Source organism: Paramormyrops kingsleyae, chromosome 20 (assembly GCF_048594095.1).
Source record: "Paramormyrops kingsleyae isolate MSU_618 chromosome 20, PKINGS_0.4, whole genome shotgun sequence".
Classification (NCBI taxonomy): Eukaryota; Metazoa; Chordata; class Actinopteri; order Osteoglossiformes; family Mormyridae; genus Paramormyrops; species Paramormyrops kingsleyae.
The window spans coordinates 5,238,543-5,255,367 of NC_132816.1; the positions used below are offsets into that span (position 1 = coordinate 5,238,543).

The 16,825-nt window shown below is 43.5% G+C and overlaps 1 protein-coding gene across 7 annotated transcripts in view; it reads right to left on the minus strand.

Moving 5' to 3' along the window:
- Positions 1-201: 201 nt before the first annotated feature.
- LOC111856372 (uncharacterized) overlaps positions 202-16,825 on the minus strand; it is a 50,638-nt gene continuing 34,014 nt past the window's right edge. For 5 of the 7 annotated variants that reach the window (XM_023836284.2, XM_023836290.2, XM_023836287.2 and 2 more), the window contains 14 exons: positions 15,395-15,541; positions 14,216-14,433; positions 13,793-13,955; positions 13,586-13,711; positions 12,026-12,367; positions 7,535-9,403; positions 6,578-6,643; positions 5,662-5,739; positions 4,849-4,940; positions 4,518-4,609; positions 4,234-4,291; positions 3,386-3,585; positions 2,965-3,075; positions 202-1,575 (listed from right to left, as the gene is read on the minus strand). In XM_023836284.2, the coding sequence (XP_023692052.2) occupies positions 1,334-1,575; positions 2,965-3,075; positions 3,386-3,585; positions 4,234-4,291; positions 4,518-4,609; positions 4,849-4,940; positions 5,662-5,739; positions 6,578-6,643; positions 7,535-9,403; positions 12,026-12,367; positions 13,586-13,711; positions 13,793-13,955; positions 14,216-14,433; positions 15,395-15,541 (3,804 nt within the window). In that variant the 3' untranslated portion in view covers positions 202-1,333. Of the gene's footprint in view, positions 1,576-2,964; positions 3,098-3,385; positions 3,586-4,233; positions 4,292-4,517; positions 4,610-4,848; positions 4,941-5,661; positions 5,740-6,577; positions 6,644-7,534; positions 9,404-12,025; positions 12,368-13,585; positions 13,712-13,792; positions 13,956-14,215; positions 14,434-15,394; positions 15,542-16,825 lie in introns of all 7 variants that reach the window. The other 2 variants (XM_023836285.2, XM_023836289.2) reach the window with 2 other exon arrangements.

The following is a 16,825-nucleotide window of genomic DNA, read 5'->3' on the forward strand; positions in this document are numbered from 1 at the left end:
ATCCCACTCTGTACAGGGAGGCATGCTGGGATACCGCCTGGAAGGGATGCCAGTCCATCACAGGGAACATGGACGCACACAGAATCCTGCGCTATGGGCAGATTTAGAGACACCAGTTAGCCTGAAAGCATCTTTTTGGGCTGCAGGAGGAAGCCAGAGTATGTGGAGGAAGATCACAAAACACAGGAATGACATGCTTGGTGCAGTAAATAAAGTTTACTTTTTATTTCATGAAATTTCTGGGCAAGCAGTTTCCAACTGCTTTAACATAAGTACCCAAACCTGTGTGAATTTAAACCTGTTAGAATATGAATTTCAGTTAAATACACAAAAGGCAAAGTTAAGGCAATTACATCCAAATTTCTGGTTGCTGACCAGACAACCCAGCTTCAATAGCAACCTTTATCTATGACAGAATCTAAGATTATCACCACACACCACACCATTGCATATTACTGAATAAATTGGTTTCTTTACCATCATCTTCAAACGTAGAGGAAATGCAATAACAAAGAGTATTTAGTGAATCTTTGACTAATACTAAATTTGATCAGAAAATGGTGAATGTCTTTTTTAGCATATACTATATGGCTAAAAGTATGTGGACACCCCTATTAATTAGAGGAACTGCATAAATAAGCCAAACCCATTGCTGACACAGATGTATAATTAAGCACACAGTCATGCAATATCATGCAACTTCAGCAGCAGAAGAGGTGGTTGGATAAAAGATGCTAGCGATGTTCCACTTGGCACTATCGCAGGACGCTGTCTTTCCAATAAGTCACTTTGCCACATTTCTGCCCTGCTAGAGTTGCCCTGGTCAACCATAAGTGAGGTGATTGAGAAGGCCAAAACGTCTGGGAGCACGTTCAGTTGCAAAGGTTCATGGCCAAACAAGCTTACAGAAAGGGACCTGATCACCCAACATCAATAGTCAATCTGAATGGCAGCAGATCCCACCGGCAATGTTACAACATCCAATGGACAGCCTTCCCAGAAGTATAGAAACTATTATAGCAACAATGGGGAGACAAATTCATATTAATAGCCTTGGTTTCGGAATGACACGCTGGTGTCCATACTTTTGGCCATACGTTGTACAGCTCACGCACACAATGGTCCTTTTTAATAATGGATTCTTCCATTTGGTGATTCAAATGAGTATGCTGCAATAGCCCCCAATGTACTGTCAAATGCCCGCACTGGTCCCACACTGGGTTTTGTGAAAACATATAGGCCTAATGCAATATGCTCTGCACCAAGGCACATAAACCAGCCTTTGAGACAACACTGCCATCCCCAATGAGGTAAATTCACACCAACATTATCACTACTTTGCAGAAAAAAATGTGACAGCAGATTCATCCTGTTGCCCTGGAAGACTTGTGCTGCTCCTCTGGAGACGGGCATCCGGGGAGGGCTCTTGCTGCTGGCCAGCGGGGCATAGCGGCTGGAGCCCCGGGCCAGCGGCCTCTGGGGGCTGCTCTCCAATGAGCAAAGTCACAGAGTAGCTGGAACTGCCCACAGACGGTCCACAGGAAGGGGCAACAGGTGTGATCTTCTGATAGGTGGCTGAAAGAAACAGGGCGCTCTGATTGGCTGTGATTCGTGACACAGCAACACGACAGTGGAACCAGAAACCACAGTGCCAACAAAAAATCAGGTGAGCCAGTCCCGTAACAACTCCTTTGGTGAAAAAGTCACACTACAGACTGCACTGCATATTATTTTATCAGTTTTTAAATGACCCATGGGTGTGACATTACTAAGACCAAATGAACAAAGAGGAAGAAAATTTCCATCTCAATAGTACATTTCCTCTGACTGATCTAACCACGCACACAAATTCCTGTCAGACACAATCAGTTTATCGTGCTGAATCGCTCGTGGTGAACGCTGAATGGGGGTTGCCTGAGTTCCATCCGGGTGGAGCCCAGAACCATCCGGGCCCACCCCTGTTGCCACGGCTACTGCATGAATACAGTATAATTAATCTATAAGCCTTGGTTTAATAGTAAAGGGATATGATACAAACATGGAAGATACAATCGTATCTCTTTATCCGACACAAACTATTATGTAGGTATAATCCACCAATTGGTGCACATCAGACTGCTAAATGACAGGGCGATGCTTCAGCGCGCAACGTTGCTCTCCAGAGGACTTCTGTCGTAAAACCCACCGCACGACCGGAGGGATGCATTTTATCTATATTAAACCATATCGTTCGCCCTAATTCATCACTAAGTGCTCTCCTGTAAACCTGATACATTCACCGCTAGTTCTGGTAGCAATGCAGCATCCACCAGTTATTAAAAATAAATGGCTGCTTTTTGGAGAACAATTTTCCTGTACGTCATGTCTGGAGCGTTGCTTTAATAGCGACTCCCGACGACGTGAGATTCCATTAACAACCTGTCTCCTCATTAGAAAAAGCGCAAGTGTCAGGATAATAACAGTAATGTTTTATAGGGCTTTTTGCTGAATATCTCCCAGCTGGATATATCAGACTCTCATCACAGCGAGTGGCAAGGAGGAGGCACTGCAGGGGGCCCCCCAGGGGAAGCCCTGAAGACAGCGGCGGCCTTGATGGGGGATAATGGGTAAAGTAGAGTAGAAGCCTGCTGTGCGTGAGGTGCTTATGCTGCGGTAAACTGTACACAAGTGGGCTACAGCAGGGTGAAGGGGATCTGCACAGGGGTTGGGGGGCGGGTTAAGCCTCGGTACTTGCGACTGGAAGGTCATCGGTTTGAATCCTGTCCTCGGCAGAATAGTCACACACGTGTTAGGCCCTTGAACAAGACCCTTAATCCTAAAAGCAAAATATGTATGGGTATGTCTCAAAGCAGAGAAGACGGGGATGAAGAAGCATTCCAGTGGCAAATAAAAGCAGCATCGAGGGAAAGGCTCCTAGGAAAGGAATGGTCATTGTTTGTGACGGGGAGGCAGAGACTGGGATACCTGAGGTAAAGCAGTGTGACGGGCACAAGCTGGCGGGGCAGCCTGGGCTGGAAGAGAGGTAGGAGTGAGCCGGCCCAGGGTGCGAATCCCCAGTCGAGGAATGGCACTGGTCTGAAGAAGGAGACACATAAAACTGGCATTGGGGTGAGGAAGTGGACATCCTCCAACGAACAGTGCCAAAGCTTAACGAAGACGGTGACCACAGCGATCAGACTCACCTGCTGGCCAGAAAAGGAACTGCACATTTTAGTAGCTGAATTGTTCTGTATTTTTCCATAGCACAAAGATACCAGTGCATTTTATTGCATTAATTATATGCCGAGGTTTGAAACTTCAAACTACCTGCTGCAGAAACAGGCTGGAAAGTCTTATCCGCTTCAAATAAGGCGTGAAAACCATTAATGCTGATGACATCACTCACCGGTGCTTCCTGCGTCTGAACGTGAGGCCGGGGCCGTCATGTCCCCACAATCCCACTGCGGCTTCAGAGGCTTCTCGCTTGCTGAGACACCAAACTCTCTGGCGCTGGCATGGCATGATCCATTGTGTTTAGTGGAAGAGGAAATGCCATCGGGCCCAGGGACGCAGTGGCATGTGGTTTGGCTGCTAGGGGTGGGTTCCCTGGGAAACAGGTGGCTGAGTTATTGTGGGCCAACAGAAAGATTTGCAAAAGGCTTTAAATCATCTTTATATACCGATACAGAAACTGCCATTAGTGCTATTGTCTCCTCTAGTATTGCTTTATCCTTTTGAATTGATGCCATAATAAAAGTCTTCCTTGCAGCAACAAAAAAATACAGTGCTTCTCCCCTCTAGTGGACATATCATGAAGTACAAGAATTATTGTAGTTATAATGCAGGTGAGGAGGATATTACTTGCAACTAGATAATAAAAAATAAGTATTTTATGTTGCTTATTAGATACCCAATTTCTTTCTACGCATAATTTAAAATCACCCAGGTTAATTCACTGAACGATTAAACAAAAAAGGATCAATGACTGATTAAATATAAGGCCACTCTACATTTAACGCTCCATAATATTTTATGAAAGCATAATTAGAGAATGTGTACACTAATCAGTCTGGTATTACAGCTAGTTCCTCTTTTAGTAAATAATCACGTGCTTGGGCAGAATATTTGCAAATGAATAAAGATGAGTAAAGATTAAGAGCTACGTCACACAGGAGAAAGGTAAAGGTTTTGTTTATGTGTGTTTGTGCGTGTGTATCCTCTGTAAAGTGAAGTGTGTGTGGCGGCATTTCTTACATGAAGAGGGAGAGGTCCGTTGCAAATGATGAAGGGGAATTCTGAGTTTTCTTCAGACCTGGTAATGTTACACACATGCATGCACAAAAACATCAAAACATGCACATATCTGCAAACACACGCAGCAACTTTGAACGAAAATGATCAAGATAGTGAACAGAACCTGAAATGCAAAGAAGCAGCTGCATAACAAAGGCACATAAGCCACGGCCAGTGACTCTTAAATAAGCCACATTAGAACAGAATGAATCCCGCAAGACAGTGGGACTGCACAAACTCAGCACCTTTTGCTGAATTAGCCTGGATCTTCAGCATCCATTTCCTCATCAAAAACGGTGAAGAGGCACTGAGGAGGTATTTGGACCCATTTCCCAGCCTACACACATAAAGGAGGAGAAACATTAACATGTAATACCATGCTAAGGCATTAAAGACAAGATCTTCACTGTAGATACCACGGATGGTGATTAATATCCAGGGAAACTTTTTTAACATTTTGATATTATTCAGTAAAAAAGATTTATAGCAGACTGCATTTAAGTGGATGCATCCTGAATTTATTATAACTATGCGTGATTAAAAGATGAGTCTTTTATGAGATGTTTTTATGCTCACCTCAGACAGAAAGAGTTTGCTCTCTCTGTGCACTCAGGGCAAGTGCTGCACTCAGCATCGGTGAGGTCAAGGGTCAGCTCAGGCGCTGAGATCTGAATGTAGAGCAGGGATGTGTCAATGAAACATTTGAACTAGGCATGGACGTATGTTACTGTACATGTAATAGTACTGCATGAGTATTTGGTAATATTTTACTTTAGAGGGCACAAATAATGTAGTAATACACTCTTAATGCATTAATTAACCAGCAAGTGCTAGTTATGTACTGATACCATGTTTATTCATCATTAATCAATCATAATGCTTCATGTATTTCATGCAGTTAGTATATTGTTCATGGTTTGTACTTGAGTAGTAACTGAGTTACTAAGTTACTTGTTCCCCCACAAGTAAAATGTTACCAAGAATTCTGTAGTAACAAAATGTCTACATACGAAATATTTATTGGCTTAGCTAGTACAGAATACAAAGGAAATAGCTGAATCTAAAATAAAAAACAATATATCTTGCCTACAATTTAACTGGATATATTGTTTTTGCTATTTATTCCTCCAGTACTAGCTGGAGTTTAGCAAATAATTCAGCAAAGAATATGAAAAACATTAAAAAGATCAGCTGCGAGCAGTTATATTCCTGCGGGCGGGCCAAGATTTCAATTAAAAGTAATTAAAAGTAATGATCCCAGTGTGGGTCTGCTTTACTGGCCAGTTAGAAAGTGGTTAAAACCAAAAAACTACTGTGACCAGATTTTCGATGGAACAATCTGCCAAGCAGCAACAATAGGGAAAACAACACAGCGGTAGTCTTGGTTACCTCCGGAATGTCCTTTTTGTGCCGGTAAAAATACAGCGACTCTTTCAGCAGCAGGGTGTGGAAAGTGGTCCAGGTGGCCTTTAAGTATGAAACCATGTCAATGACATGCAGTAGAGAAGGCAAACTGTGCTTGCTTTGTTTTGTTGTGCCAGGATCTGCCCTGATGGTCTGCTTTTCTATGACCATGTTTTTCATTAAACATCATGAACGCGGGAAAAACACTGAGCCCTTCTCTCTACCAAGAGGGTCAGAGAGTGCTCTCAAATGCATCATTTTGAAGAGGAGCTCTGCATAAACACTGTGTTATCACACAGTCCAGCTGTGTTGGCCTTACAGAAAAGTGTTCTGCCTAGGATTTTTATAAATTGTCTTCTTTGCAAAAGCTTTAGAGCTTATCTTGCTCCGGGTCACAGGTTTTATTAAATAATGTAAAGGCAATATTATTAATTCTTAAATACTTATGGCAACCATACCTATTTTGATTTTCGTATGTATATTTCTCCTTTATATAGCTATCTGAATAATCAAAGCCCAGAAATCAAGAGAGAGGCTAATATTTCTAAACATGAAATTCTATTCCCTTTTATATTTCGATTGCTAACTGATCTGAATTTTTTCAAATCTGGTACTGGGATTCTACACTGTTATATTAGTTAGTGTCTGGGTTTCTGACTATGAAGGGAAAACGGATTAATCCAAGCCAGTATGTCCTCGTCGCTGCTTAGCATATTGCCGTATTCCTCTTGCTACATGAATGCCATTTCCATTTAAAGTGTTTGGGATGTAACAGATGGAAATACTCAGGAAATAGTATTTTACACTGGAAATAGTAAGGCTATTGAATATGAAACCTTAACTGTCTCAAAGCAAACATCACGATTATCACAACCATCCCAATATCACAACTATTCCCCACCTTTCCTGCAGTCTCTGAGTGACGCATGATTTCCAGAACCCCATCCATTGAATGGACCTCCTCATTCTGGAGAAGGTACACATGCAAAAATCCACAAACACTGAGTCAGTTTGTAAATATTGCTTTTCATTGCATACATGCAGGAGCCATTATTACACAGGACCTCAGTGTGGTACTGATAGTATTGAGGCAACACTCCAAATGACATACCCTGAGCTCCATATTCATTATATTAGACAGACAGACAGACAGACAGACAGATAGATAGATAGATAGATAGATAGATAGATAGATAGATAGATAGATAGATAGATAGATAATCAGTAAATATAGTTATATAAAACCATGTTGGCAACTACAATCTAAATTATTATCAAGTTACAAATTAAAACCACAGTAAGAAAGTCAAGAACATTGCATTTTTATAACTTAAAAATATTGTGTAAATCACAATCTGGGTTTTGCAATAAAGTGTGGGATTATTTCTAAACCTTAAATGTACTAAAAGTATCTTTGTTTATTATTGGAATTCTAGGTATATGGAGAACTTACTTCCTCTCCAAGAAATGGCACAGTAATCCTGAAACACATAGCCTCTCTTTGTGCAAGACTTTATGGTCTTATAATGAAAATAAACTTCTGAAATATTTGTACTCAGATCATATACCAAGAATGCCCTCTACTGGTGAGTGAATGTACTGCTTTGGCCTGATATTGTTTCTACAAGAGGAAGTCCAGTCCTCTGAACAGATGTGAATGAACAGCAGGCTCACTGGTTGGTCCTGTTGAGAATTTATTTATTTATTCTTACTACATTTTTTAAAGGAATTTTTATGGATGATGTTTCAGTGTTCTGCATACACATGACATGAGATAAAAACATATATTCAGATATTACAAATACAGACAGTTGAACTGCTGAAACCTATAAATTCATAAGTGACTGGAATACCTTACCATTGAAGAGGAGCTATTGTTGTTGATTTTATTTTCTCCTATGGCTTCTTCCGTCTTCCATGAAGTATTATGGCAGTCTGTACTGGGAGATGTTCCTAGACTGAAAGCTGTCTGGTTTGTCAGTGTTGTGTGTTGTCTCTGCTGCTCTTTTAAGGGAGGACTTTGCCAGGATGCCTCTTCTCTCTGCCTGAGGTTTCCCTGCCCTGGGTTCTGCTCTTTGTTGTAGCCCAGACGGTTCTGTATAGAGGCTGGCAGCTTAAACTCTGCCACCAGGAGGTTGTGTGTGGACACAGTAACCGGTTTCCTGCAAAGCTCGTCCTGGTCTGGGGGGGCGGGCTTTCTTGACTGTGTGGTAGGAACGGGGGCCAGCTTTTCATGGACACCCTGGCAGGTTTTGTAGCCATTGATTCGGTTCCAGATGTCCTTTAGCTCCGCCTCTTCCTCTTCGAACTGTCCATGATCTGGATGAATGGTGCCCAGCACACCATTTCCCGATTCAGAGGAATTGCAATTGTCTTTTTTACGAACAGTAGTGACTTCCCTTTCCAGTGATCCCACTACCTCTCCTGTTTCCTTTGGAACAGGACCACCTACAACTTTTCCAGCAGTGAACTTTACATGTTGGCCAAAGTCAGCTAAATCCTCCTTCTTGGTGGTAGACGTCTTGAGCGACATCGAAGCAGGTGAGCTAGCAGTTAAGCTAGTGGCTGAGCAGCCCACCTGACCTCTTAGCCACATAGCAGGCGAATGGTATATATGTCCGTTCAGGTCCCGGATTTTGGTGTGAACACTTGGACATACGTGATTCACTTTGAATAAGTTTGACGTGTGCCCAAGGGCTTTGCTGTTACACTGGTTATCCTGATTTTGTAGATGGGTACTTTGACTGTTACTGTTTAGCTTTGCGCTAGAGAGTGCCAAGGGCAAAGATTTGTGCCTGTTTTGGTTTGCTTCCTCAAACGGACTATTAAAGCCTGAGAGACGACCGAGTTTGTCTGATGTGTCACTCTGTGAAGTGCAGCAGAGATGGTCCTGGGTAGTGTGTTCTTTTTCAGGTAGGGGTCCACATGGGGGTAGACCTGAAGCAAGGTTCAAATCACAATTTTGTGACTCTGGACCTTGACACAAGTCTTTTTTGCAGGGCATTTGCTTTTGTTTGCTGATTTTGTCAGATTTGGATTTTTCTCTTTTGTGCTCTGATGGTGAGTGTAACATTTCGAAAGTGCTTAATCCTTTGTGTCTGTCTGTATTCAAATTCTGGCCCAGGTTGTTACTGAAGATGTTCTTGCCATTTGTCTCTGGCTGGTCTATGTTGATGACAGCTGGAATGCTGGGAATGTGGCCCAAGTCCTTTGGAAGGTCAAAGCTCAAAGTTGAGCCAAGAGGGAGATATTTGTATTGATTCTTGTCGCTGGCGATTTTTCCATTTGATCCAAAACAATCCCCTTTATGCTTTGTAACAATTTCCTTTGCGACTGGGTTTTTGAGATAGGACAAACAATCTGTGTTAGCAAGCCTAGCTTTTGGTATTTTCTTTTTCCATGTATCAAGTGGCCAGGTATGGCTGCTATAGAGGGGCCAACTGTGAACTAGATCCAGGTCTTCTGGATCCACTCCCATCATACTCTGGATGGTGTGTCTTTGTGATCTCTTTTTCCTCTTCTCACTCGTGCTCTTCAAGGTGCTGAAGGTGGAGCTGGAAGCACACCTAGTTGTATCTTGGAAGGGTGTGATGCTTACTTCCTGGGAGCAGGTGGTGGCAGAAGGGCAGATGGATACCTGGGCTTTGCTAACGATGTGGGTCGGAGGGCCAGTCCCAAGCAGAAGATCTGAAGCTTGCTTCTCCTTAACATGCAAATAGGCACTCACCTAGTGAGAAGATAAGACATCACATAGTCTATGATCTGCAATGCATGCATCAAATGTAGAAGGTACCTGCATAACTCAAAGATGGCCTGAGTGCAACAGCCAGCCTCATTAACTAGATTAATGAACTAAACTAATGCAAATTCCTGTGTTCCTTGGGAAATGGACTGCAGGATGTAAATTGACGTCACACATGATAGCAAGTTGAGAGCTTGTGTGCTGCTAAGACTAAACAAATGATAATCAATTATTTAGTACCCATGCAAACTAAATGTTACTTCTGCTTTGTTATGAATCAGCAATAAACCCTCATACCACACACTCAAGGCCATGTATAACTACACTCATGCTCTCCTCAGGACTTGATCAATATCACATGGTGTTAAAAGAGCTCATACACAGCTGCAATGGTTTGACCTATGACTTGCTTGACTAATCCTATGCTGCCACATTCATAAATCATATTCAGTGATGTGGGGCCCTCTGAATGTCTTGCTGCACATTCCTCAGCTAATAGTCACATTGCGTCTGGCCTCTGTCCTGCTGGGAAGCAGTTCAAAGTGAACTTCATGGGAACTCAAGCAGGAGGTCATACCATACAGGACAATCCAGCAAAACATGGAGGCTAACACATGCCAGTTGTTGTAGGGCACGTATGGGACATAAGTAATGTCATCAAGCAGGTACGGGACAATCAAAGCCCTGTCAGATTCCACTGCGCTTGTCTTCTAGACCAGTGTTTCCCAGTCGGGTCCTCAGAGATCCCCAGACAGTCCACATTTTTGCTCCTACCTGGAGCAGGGAGGGAGCAATAATGTGGGCTGCTGGGGGTCCCCGAGAACCAGATTGGGAAACACTGTTCAGGACAACTAGAGCTATGGTTAAAAGCCCAGGTCTTGACCTGCTGTTCTGAACAATTTCAGTCAGCCTATTCTGAAAAAAAATACTGTGATGTCTACTCTCAGTTAAAGCAGATTGAAATAATTTCAAATGCATTGTTTCCTTGCTATGAAATAGTGATCCGGAAAGTTGTGCACATAAAAGCGAACACATCACTGTTGTCAACACTGACCATAGTTGCTCTACAAATGTAGAACCCAAACAATTGTGCATAACATAAAACATCCAAGAACAAACCAACATCCAAAGTCTGTAGGGGCCAAGCCTGTAATTCGAGCAATTCAGCCTGTTCGCATATTCACACTCCTTATGGTCGGCGAAGTGCACTTTTTCCCTTGAGTGCCTCCGGCACACAACAACAAACAACAGATTATTTGTGTTTGTGTGAGCGCCCACTTAACCGAATTACTGTAGGTAGTTTCTCAGCAATTTGAGTCATTTGTTTGAATTGTCGCTGCAAAATAGGAGCATCACACATTCAAATCTGATTGAAAGTTTTTTAGTACCATGAAAATAAAAAACACTGATTTTGTCCTTTCCCACACAAAGAAACAACATTCTATTTGAATTAGGCAAGACGACTTCCATCCTCCAACCAGAATACACAAAATGCGCCACATGAAACCATTTCAAAAACATTTTTATGCTTAAAGATAATTTTATTAGGTTAAAATGGAGCAGACCGCCAACTTCTCACGTTCTTTCCGAATTACCTTGTATGGGTCTTTAATGATTCAAAGAAAATCCTAGAGAATTACGAAAACACTTCACTACAAATTGCATTTGTACACTGGACTCAAGAACCATACCTGACAATTCTCACCTATCATATTATCCATCCAGAATTAACAAAGTGTTAACTTCCAAAAAAGCAACTTCTAAATCTAATACAAAAAGCAAACTGCATGAAAAATAAACACGTACGTAATTCCAGCCTGGAGGAGAGATGCATCTGGGGATGTAGTATAATATTTTCTGAAGGTATTTACACTGATCGAAGCTAAATTATTGGAAAAGAGGCTGACATGCGTAAACCGACACGTGTGGAAAATTAATGTTTGCTTTTTCCCTTAGTTGCGGTCGTTACTGGCATGAGAGACAAAGTAATCTGTATATTACACTCTTCTGTCACTAATGCTAATATTATACTCACAAATTGCATTCGCCTCAGCACAATTGATGGACAACTGGTTTGTTTCCAATACTCTTTGTGCTCTCGTGTAGCTAATCTCTGTTTGCATGCTGTGTAATGTCCCTTGGGGTACGCATGCCTGGATTACGAATTTACAGATAACGTAATTTAAGCCGTGCAGATCGCGCCGGAGCGCGGCGCTTACGGCTCAGTGCAGAGGTGCTGAGTTAAGCGGCGCCGCTTCTCGGCGGAGGAACAGCCGAGCGTGTTCTCAAGCGCTTGGCATTCGTCGCCACCTGTTACCTCTTTAGCGCTCTGAAAATAAATCCTTCTCTTTCTCTACCAAAATTATTTTTCCAAAAAGCCCCCGGCGGGACCTCGGGGAGCTTCTCTTTCTTCTTTTTTTAAACTACAAAGAGGAAAAACTCAGCTGGCTGGGTAATAAGATGAAAATACATGTGAAAGATGACTACAAAAGCAGCAGATAGAAACGTTATTCCCTGTAAGGGAAAATCAGTTTTTTTCCTTTGCAGCTATTGTCAGAGTTACTGTAGTGAAATAAACACAAAACAGGCAGCGTAGGAGTAAGGTACCCTGTGCTTGTGTTCGGAGGCAGCCACTTCCTCTGGGACGTCATGCACCTGCAGCTGGCCTCCCCCTGACTCCCCAAAGCTGAGGACCAAGTTCACGGTGCCACCCAGAGAGGGAGCTGCGGGTTCAGTCAGGACAAAGACAGGAGACTTGGACGTCTCTCTCTGGAGAGGGCTTGTATTTGGTGACTCCTGGATGGCGGGCTCAGGTATGAACTCAGGCTCAGAACACGGTTTATTCAACCCATCATCACAGCTGTCGGCTCCCAGAAGAACATGACAGCCACCGGAGGGATGTGAAGACACGGACTTCTCTGATGTAGGCAGGGGCTCTGACTGAATTGGCTGTTAAAAAAAAGACTTACAAGGTAAACCTATCTTTGACTATATACAGTATATTTTCAGCTAAAGGAAACCAAGCATCTCAGCTCACACATCAACATGAATCATATTTTACAGTAATTCAGTTCATACTAAGTAAAGAACAGTTCTAGATATGTTCTAGGATTTGAGTGTAGTCCAAAATTTACAAAACTCACAGATTCCATTTTTTGTTGTTTTTGAGATGAGACCGCCAGTGATCTAAAGTCAGGCCTCCTCATCATATGTTATAATGCTGGGAACCAAAACTCACTCAGTACTCATGGAAATTGTATCTAAAAATGATCCATCCATCCATTTTCTGTACCCACCTGTCCTATTTAGGGTTGCAGGGGGTCCAGATTCTGTTCTAGAATCTACATGTGCAAGGCAGGGAACAACCCAGGATGGGACACCATCTCATCACATGGCACACTCACACACCATTCACTCACACACCATTCACTCACACACCGGCCACTCACACACCGGCCACTCACACACCATTCACTCACACACCGGCCACTCACACACCATTCACTCACACACCATTCACTCACACGCCGGCCACTCACACGCCGGCCACTCACACACCATTCACTCACACACCATTCATTCACACACCATTCACTCACACACCATTCACTCACACACCATTCACTCATACACCATTCACTCATATACCATTCACTCACAAACCATTCACTCACACACCATTCACTCACACACCGGCCACTCACACACCGGCCACTCACACACCGGCCACTCACACACCATTCACTCACACACCGGCCACTCACACACCATTCACTCACACACCATTCACTCACACACCATTCACTCACACACCGGCCACTCACACACCATTCACTCACACACCATTCACTCACACATGCACACCTACAGCCAATTTGGTAACTCCAGTTCACCTCAGCATGTTTTTAGACTGTGAGGGGAAACTGGAGAACTCTGAGGAAATCCCAGGACAACACGGGGAGAACATACATGGCAGAGACTCCACCCCTGGTCCTAGTGCTAACCACTGTACCACCACAGCGCCCCTACAATACTTATTAGTTTTGGAAATTATATCCAATTCTTTTACTATAACTGTGAGTAATATCAGAAGTACACCGACTAGGCTTATCGTACTCACTGGCAAGTCAATAGACATTCCACCATAGCTGTGCGTTACCACAGTACCTTTATCTCTGATGTCACAGGAGCAGCCGTGTTGCCCCCGGGTTCAGAGTTCTGCTTCCTGTTACTCCAGTGCCCTCGGACCCAATCCAGCATGGTCCGGAGCTCCCGCGTCGTTTCCTGGATCTGCTGAGGAATCATAACCCTCCAGTCATCCATGATGGCGGGGAGTCAAACCGGCGCGGCCATCAGACAGAAACGCTAACTTGCCATCTCTGTTAGATGATGTCCCTCATCAATGAGCTTCTGCCCTGCAGCAGCCAGGTCCTGGAACTGCCTGGATTTCTGCTCCATATGCAGCTCCGTGCCTCCGTCTCCAGAGCTCGCCGCGTTCCCAGAGAAGACAGGGCCCTGTGTGAACTCGGGCCACAAACTAAGCAGGGAGAAATTCAGGGGAAAAAAGCATGAGATACAAATTATCATCATACTTGACCCACTTCAAATTTGTTTTGTTTTATATGTTTTTATATTCCGTATATTTATAATAACACTACACTTCTTACTCGATGAAGTTGCCATGGCAATAGTAATAGCTACCATCAAACAGCATGCTTGTGATATTTATGAATAACAGAGCAGTGGATGCTGGGGCTTGGCGGTAAAAGGACACCATTCCTGCTCTCCATCACTTACATCATCGCTTGGTATTTGCAAAAGAAATCCTGCAGCTGCCCCAGCTGCCGCAGACGGCCCCGGTTCTCCGCCATGCTGCTGTCCAGCTCCTCCCAGGCCTCCAGAGTCGCCTTAACCTCCTCCCCCAGGACCTGGTCCCTCGTGGGACACGTGACCTCGGATCGCTCGGCCAGCACCCCTATTTTCACCAGCTCCTCTCTGATGCTCTCATAATCCACCTGACAGGGTTCAATCCAACAAAACTACCATGAGGGGGCCAGCAGATCTTAAAGCTATCATCTGCATTGCGGCCTCTGCCTTTTTACCGGTGTACTCTACCGTTAATAATGACCAGATCCCTTAAATATTTCAGCTGCTGCAACAGCCTGCCTTTCTAACACTTCTGTAGTAATCGATAACACTAAGGCTTCAGTGGGAAAATTCCTGAAAAACCTCCCAAGCTTCAGAGGAATGAGGTGTCTGCTCCATAGCTGTAATGCTATTTTAGTAAGAGAGGTGAGGTAACACGGCTCCTCGCGGTATCAGAGGCGGCGCAGCTGTGCGTGCATGGGATACACGTAACATCGGCCCAAACATGACTCATGCAGCAGACCACCGGAGCCTGAGACTCCCCCATCCCAAGTGCACGCACGCCATCGCACAATGAGGTCTTTTGTTGGCAGGACGTGGCGCTCTCTGTGTGGTGGGATCACATGCTGCAGCTTATATAATTGGAAGGAGCGCTAAGCGAAACAGGGACTGACTGAGCCTTCGGTGGTTTCCGAAAACTTGGGCACGCCAGGCGACACCACAAGATACCCTCTTTTCCAGAGGAGAATTCTGAAAGGCCACGCTGCATTCTTAATTGGCGGAGACGGAAAACATTTATTAAACATATACTTATTTTTATAGCCCAATAAGATTTAATGAAGAGCACGTGCTGACAGATGCTGTTTACAAACCCGTGTCGATTTACTTGCTTAATTTGCTGACAGCTGCAGGGGAGCCTGCAGCTTCCGGCGACCAGCATGGAGAGCAGTGTTTTCCAGTCCGGTCCTCAAGGACCCTCAGACAGTCCGTGTTTTACCGGGAGCTGGGAGAGAGCAAAAACGTGGACTGTCTGTGGGCCCCTGAGGACCAGCTTGGGAAACCCTGCTGCAGTGCCCTGATTCTGTATTAAGAGCTAAAGCGGGTTCTGACCTCCAGCTTGTCCTGCTGCTCCTGCAGTGCCTCCAGCCGGGCACAGTCCGGTTCCCGGTCGATTGACATGTCCCTCTCTGCATCCAAGATGTCCATGCTGAGCATGGCGGATTGGGACACGCTGCGGTTGATCCAGACGAGAGGGGTCTGAGAAAAGATCCACATAAAAGCTCATTGTGAGAGGGGTGGATCAGTGGGTTAGGCCTCTGTGTGTGTCATCAGAAAGTTGTTGGTTCAAATCCCAGTGTTCCCAGAATAGTCACATCACCATAGGCCCTTTGAGCAAGGCCTTTAAACCCTCAAAAAACGCTCCTGGGGTGCTGACCGTGTGCTCAGGCACCCTGTTTCCCTGACTTGTATTTATATGGGAAATGCAAAAACTGAAGAGTTCCTCTGTACTTATACTCATCCATCCATTTTTTGCACCCACTTGTCCTATTCAGGGGTTCAGAGCCTATTACAAAAGTCACAGGGAGTGAATTGCAGGGCAACCAACCCATCACAGGACACACTCACCTTTCACACCTACAGGGAGTTTGGTAAATCCAATTAAGTCCAGTGTTTTCACCATACCTTATTCATGTATTAGCACTTTTAACAGTAAATAATAAACATCATCACAAAAATACTAAATAAAAGTTTACCAAATAAAAATATAAATAACTGCTTATAAAAATATCCAAAAGTATTTCATACGTTTTACTTAAACAGAACAAATGCTTTGTTTATAGTGATAAATATTTGTGTTTATTACTGGCAGTATCTCACAACAATATTCTTGCATATTTTAAACTGAAAATACATTTTAGACATAATGATTGGCTTATTCGTAAATTAACGAAAACATTGCTAACAAGTGCAAATAAGCTATTATAAGAGAATATGGGCTATTTAATGAAGCTGTCAGCAACTGCCAATTTTAGGTCAGCTCACTGGTAAAAGCTGCGGGGGCCTGAAGCCTCGCACCTGCTGATATGAGTGCTTAGTGACGGCACAAGCCAATTAAACTTCCATGCTGAATCAAGTCTGTTCTCCAACTTACTGACCTCATTCCTGTTTCCTTTATTATCAGTTCTTGTTTTTATTATCGTGTCTATTCTTTTATTATTTACTATTTATCTATTTGTTTATTTACTTATTTATTTATACTTGTCTTTTGTCCCTTTACATAGTTTGGGTGAGGGTGGCAGTAGGGGTGGGTTGTTATTGTTTTTATTATGTAAAGCACTTTGTGTTACATTGAGTTTGCAGGAAAAGTGATATATAAATAAAGTATGATGAACTGATAGATTGATTGACTGACAGATTGATTGATTGATCAAATAATAAAAAAAACTGTCACCAAACAAATGAGTGTTTTGTGGGGTTTTCTGTCCCTAAACAGGATGCAATGGGCGACTAAATGACTTTTTATCTGCAGGACGGTGTGAC